Here is a 4,839-nt window from a genome sequence, read left to right as displayed (position 1 = left end):
TGGCTGCCAGCTGCCAGGGAGCTGATCCCTGTTGGAAGAGTGACAGAACAGGAGCCCAGCTCCCAGTTCTTGGGCAGCCAGCTCACACGTCCCCAGCTTGCCACAACCTTAGTGGCCCCACTGTGAGGCAATTGCGGGTTTTGGGGTGAGGAAGAGAAATTTTGGGAGGTTTGGGATGAGGAGGAGAAAGTTTGGGGTTACAGTGTGCTGGGAGTGGGTGCTGCCACCACAACCCCTCTGCAGTTGGTCACCATGTCCCTGTGGGACGCCAGTGCTGGTGGAAGGGATGGGGGTGGAAGGTTTGGATGCGTTGCCCCTGGACATGGATCGAGGTGAGGCTGTTCCCCGGGGTCCTGCAGTTTTGGGGGTTCCCCCTGCCAGGTGCTGCCCCATCCCTCTGTGGGAACTCCAGACCAGCAGTGGAGTCGGCTCCATCCTGGAGCGCTCTCCTGCTGCGACCGACACGCACGGGGGGCCTGCGAGCAGGAAAGAGGCTTTTCCAGAGCTGCTCCAAGTGGAGGCTTCCTCATCTGTCCAAAAGATGACGCATTTCAGAAGCAAAAAGCAAAACAAGACCTGCTATTCCAGACCTCCCTGGTTTCTCCAGCCTGGGTCTGCCCTGGGTGCCCTCCCAGCTATCCAACGGCTCCATCGCAGCCGTGGGGATCCCACAGGATCTGCCCTCTGCAATCCCAGCCCGAGCAAGGAGCTGCAGCCCAGGGAGGGGGGGACTGGGAATGAGAATCCCTCTGGCTCTTGGGGACCACGGTGCAACACGTGCAGGCAGCAGAGATGCCCCAAGTCCGAAACCCAAATGAGCCGGGAATGTGGCTGTTTCCCCTGACTGGAAGGGATTTTATCCCTCCATGGGGAGCAAACCCATTGTGTGTGACCTTCAGCATCCCTGGATGCCCGTGGCAGGGACAGGCAGTGCTTGTCCCTCAGCACAGCTCCTGCCAAAGGCGATGATGCTCACGTGCCTCAGCCCTGTTGTTTTGGATTCTCCCCCTCTCGGAGCCTCCACAGGGTGGGGAACACGCCAGTCCCTGCCCCCGGAGCCTGGGGAGGCGGGGGCTGCTTCAGGGATGGCCGTGGGCCAGGGTGATGAGGTGTGGGCTTGGGACACCTCCTTCTCCATCCCTGCAAGAGGACAACTCCCAGAGTCATCTTCCCATCCCCTCTGTCCCACATCTCTTTTCCCCTCTTCCTCCATCCCACCCTTTCTTGCTCACAGGGTGTTTAGAAAGGAAAGAGCGGGAAGTCAATGCAGAAGAGCTCCTCTCTCCTGCACTGTCCCCTCCACCACTGTCCCCAGCCAGCTCCTGGCTCATCCCCAGCTCTTCCTGTCCTTGGAGAGGTGGAGATGAGCAGGAGAGCTCAAAATCTTCCTTTGGGTGAAAGGGAAATGCAGCCAAGAATTTATTATTGATACAATCAAAGTTTAAACAGTCAAGAGGAGTTTTTAGCTGGGACTTGGGTTGTGGAAAACTGGCCCTCACAGCTGTCTGTGCTTGGCCTTGGAATGAAAAACAGTGGGAAAGTGACTTGAGTCAAACCAAAGCCGGGGGAAGGTTGAAATGAGCTCAGAAGCTGCAAACCCCTCCAGCAAACACCAGCAGCCTCTTTCCAGAGGCCTGGAAAACTCAGTGCACAGCCCAGGGTCAGACACCGGGACTGGCACCGGCAGCCACAGCCTGTGATGGATCCACGATGGATCTGTGATGGATCCACAGCCCCCATCAGGGCTGCTGAGGGGAATGAGAGCAGCCAAAGGTGTGGTGGGAGTTAATGGGTGCTTTTATTACACAAGGTGTGACATCTTCCCTCCACCCCTCGGAACAGGGATAGATGAGGGTTTAACTCCATCCTTTTAACCACTCCTTGGCTGTTTCTCCTGCTGGTTTCCCCACCACCCCCATCTTCCCCATTTTTCCATCCGTGCCAGGCGTGTTTCTGTGGAGTCTCAGTACATTGTGCCAGTCCAGCATGGGGAGCATCCCCGGGGCAGGAGCTGCTGGGGGCATCAGTCCAGCTGGGACAGGGCAGGGAAGCCACTGGTGTCCCTTGGGAGCAAAGCCCATGGCACTGGGGACGTGCATCCCTTGTGGGGGAGCAGCTTGGTCAACGGATTCACGGAGTGATGATGGATCCAGCCCCTGCCTCCCCAGGGTGATGCTGGATCCATGGGGAGATGATGGATCCATCCCTTGCTATGTCCATGGGGAGGTGATGGGTCTGTCCCCTGCCTCCACAGGGTGATGATGGATCCACGGGGAGGTGATGGGTCCATTCTCTGCCTCCACAGGGAGATGATGGATCCATAGGGAGATGATGGGTCCATCCCCTGTGTCCATGGGGTGACACAGGACAGCTGCCAGCTCCGTCAGCAGCTCCCTCCCGTGCACCAGAAGATCCCCACGGCCATGCCCAGCAAGCAGAGGGTCCCCAGGATCAGCCCCAGCACCAGCGGAGCGCGCGACCGCTCGCTGAGTTTTCCTGCAAGAGCCAAGAAGGACGGAGGTGACGACCAGGGTCACCCCACCACGTCCCTGTCCCCAGCCCCGGCCCCAGCCCAGACCTGTCCTGGCGCTCTGAGCCTGCAGGATGCTGACACAGGTGGTGTTGAGGAAGTGCTGCAGGTGCTGTGTGGTTATGGGGTACTTCATCAGCTCCGTCTTGGCAAAGGTGGCCACCTGGTGCTGGCCGGGCCAGCGCCGCTGCCAGGTGGCATTGGGGACGTGGAAGCTCAGGAAGGCCGTCCCGTTGAGGGTCACCTCGTAGAAGCTGTGGGATGTGCCGTTGGGGAAGAGGCAGCAGCCGAGGTGGCAGCAGAGCCTCTGGGTGTCTGTGGGGACAGAGGGACAGACGGGGTCACCAGGTCCCACCCAAACCGTGCCCTGAGCTCTCACGGTCTCAGCCCTGCAACAGCCGACCCACCCACGGCTCCGCTCCCCCTCAGTGGCTTTTCCAGTGGCCAGGATTCTTTTCCCTCCCTTATCTCCCAACAGCACAGATCCAGTTTTACGGAGATGAGAGGGTTTTGGGGCACTCATTGCTCTCCTGGATGGATGCACCCAGGGAGCAGGGGGACACCAGGACGTGGGGGTGTCACACCAGAGACCCCGCGGTGACACAGGGCTCCCCAAGGAGCAGGTACAGAAATGTGGAGCTGGGGAAGAACAGGTTTGGGGGTAAGGAAGAAAAGGAAGGTGAAACACAGCCTGGGCAGGAGCAGCAGAGGAAACTGGGCTTGTGGAGAGGTGCAGGAGCACAAAACCGTCACCAGCAGCATCCCATTGCTCCTGGAAAGCTGTGGGATGCTGGCAGGGAGCAGGCAGGGAGTAGGCAGAAAGCAAGCAGGTCACAGACAGGGTGCAGGTAGGATACAGGTGGGATGCAGGCAGGGTGCCTACACCTCACTATCCCCCCCAGCTGCAGTCCCAGCCCTTTTCCTGAGGAGCAGAAGCAGGTTGAGCATCACCCCGTTCCCAGGGCAGGCTCTGGATGAGAAATTCCCGGCTCCACAGAAGGGCTCCCTTTGCCCACAGAGACGTTTTGCACATGGCCATGTCCCCATCCCTCTTCCCACCTGTCCCTGCAGAGCCATCCCCGTGCCCTGGCAGCGCAGGGGGGTCTCCCCCGCCCCAGTGCCCCCCAGGCACCACTCACAGTCCATGGGTCTCTCCTTGTTGAAGAGCTTCACCAGGTTGCTGAAGTTGTTGAGGTAGGTGGTCACGTCCTTCTGCCGCTGGGCCCAGGCGTCGGGCGGCTCCAGCGGCAGCACCTGGGTGACATTGTGCCCCTCCAGCACGTGGCTGAGCCGCCCGTCCAGGCTGGCGTTCCCCCAGAAGAGGGAATTGCCTTCGAAGACGCGGGTGTAGTGCACCATGGTGAAGGTGAGCGGGGCTGCGGGACACGTGGGACATCACGCACCGCCCCGTCACCCCCGCGAGCCCCGCGCCCACCCCCTGCCAGCCCCCGTGTCCCCCCACGCCAACCCCGAGCTCTCGGCCCCCGTTCCCCTGCCTTACCCGCCTGCTCCGCCCCGCAGCCCAGGGCCCCGCAGAGCAGCAGCAGCCGCAGCATCGCGGGGACGGGCACGGGGATGGGGACGGCACGGTGGCCCCGAGGCTGGCCCGGCCGGGAGTTCGGCGTGGGGACAGCGGTGGGCACGGAATGGTGGCCCCGGGCTGGCCCATGGGATGTTAAGCCGGCCGGGGAGGTGGGGCTGTGGGAGGAGGAGAGCGGGACTCCAGCCAGGTCTCTCCCATTTCCTCACCCGACCCACCCGCACCCCTTCCCTGCCGGACATGCCGGGCACTGCAGCGCCCCGGGATGCGGGATGAGGCTCCAAATCATCTCGGGACAGAGGGAATTGGGCGAGCAGCCAGTGCCTGCCTCAGTTTCCCCATCCCTTGGCTGGGCAGGGTCCATCCTGCTCCCCTGGGAGACCAGTGGGGACACGGTGAGGGGGACCATTCCCAGGGAATGGGAGAGGGATGGAGGGAGCAGCCTCACACCCACCAGGCCTGGAGTGGGCATCCAGCACCAGGACCCCCCTCCCTGGAAGGGGGTGACACTCGGGGGAGCTAAGCTGAGGGGTGGGAATTCCCTCACACAGAAGAATTCTTTCCCAATATCCCACCTAACCCTGCCCTCTGGCAGTGGGAAGCCATTCTCCCTTTTCCTCTCACTCCAGGCCCTTGGAAATAGTCTCTCTTCATCTTTGTTGCAGCTCCTTCAGCCACTGCAAGGCCACAATCAGGTCACCCCAAAGCTTGTCCTCTCCAGGTTGAACAATCCCAACTCTCCAGCCTTTCCTCCCAGCAGAGCTACTAC

General features: G+C 61.3%; 1 protein-coding gene across 1 annotated transcript; it reads right to left on the bottom strand.

The window, feature by feature from the left end:
- Nucleotides 1-1,615: 1,615 nt before the first annotated feature.
- Nucleotides 1,616-4,115, bottom strand: PROCR (protein C receptor). The gene is made up of 4 exons (XM_017839703.1): nucleotides 4,032-4,115; nucleotides 3,670-3,906; nucleotides 2,579-2,845; nucleotides 1,616-2,496 (listed from the first exon to the last, which is right to left on the bottom strand). The coding sequence occupies exons 1-4, from the start codon at nucleotides 4,084-4,086 to the stop codon at nucleotides 2,384-2,386; spliced, it is 672 nt and encodes a 223-aa protein (XP_017695192.1). The 5' UTR covers nucleotides 4,087-4,115; the 3' UTR covers nucleotides 1,616-2,383.
- Between the last annotated feature and the right edge of the window lie 724 nt (nucleotides 4,116-4,839).

Source organism: Lepidothrix coronata, unplaced genomic scaffold (genome assembly GCF_001604755.1).
Source record: "Lepidothrix coronata isolate B3197 unplaced genomic scaffold, Lepidothrix_coronata-1.0 Scaffold461, whole genome shotgun sequence".
Taxonomy (NCBI): Eukaryota; Metazoa; Chordata; class Aves; order Passeriformes; family Pipridae; genus Lepidothrix; species Lepidothrix coronata.
This window is presented reverse-complemented; position numbering and strand designations above follow the sequence as displayed.

What these genes read in the sequence shown, in the direction of transcription:
- PROCR (XM_017839703.1), bottom strand. Translation starts at nt 4,086, where the DNA reads ATGCTGCGGCTGCTGCTGCTCTGCGGGGCCCTGGGCTGCGGGGCGGAG. An exon ending in CAAGGAGAGACCCATGGACT is followed by an intron (nt 2,846 to 3,669) that starts GTGAGTGGTGCC and finishes CTGTCCCCACAG; the next exon opens with ACACCCAGAGGCTCTGCTGC. An exon ending in GGCTCAGAGCGCCAGGACAG is followed by an intron (nt 2,497 to 2,578) that starts GTCTGGGCTGGG and finishes TGGCTCTTGCAG; the next exon opens with GAAAACTCAGCGAGCGGTCG.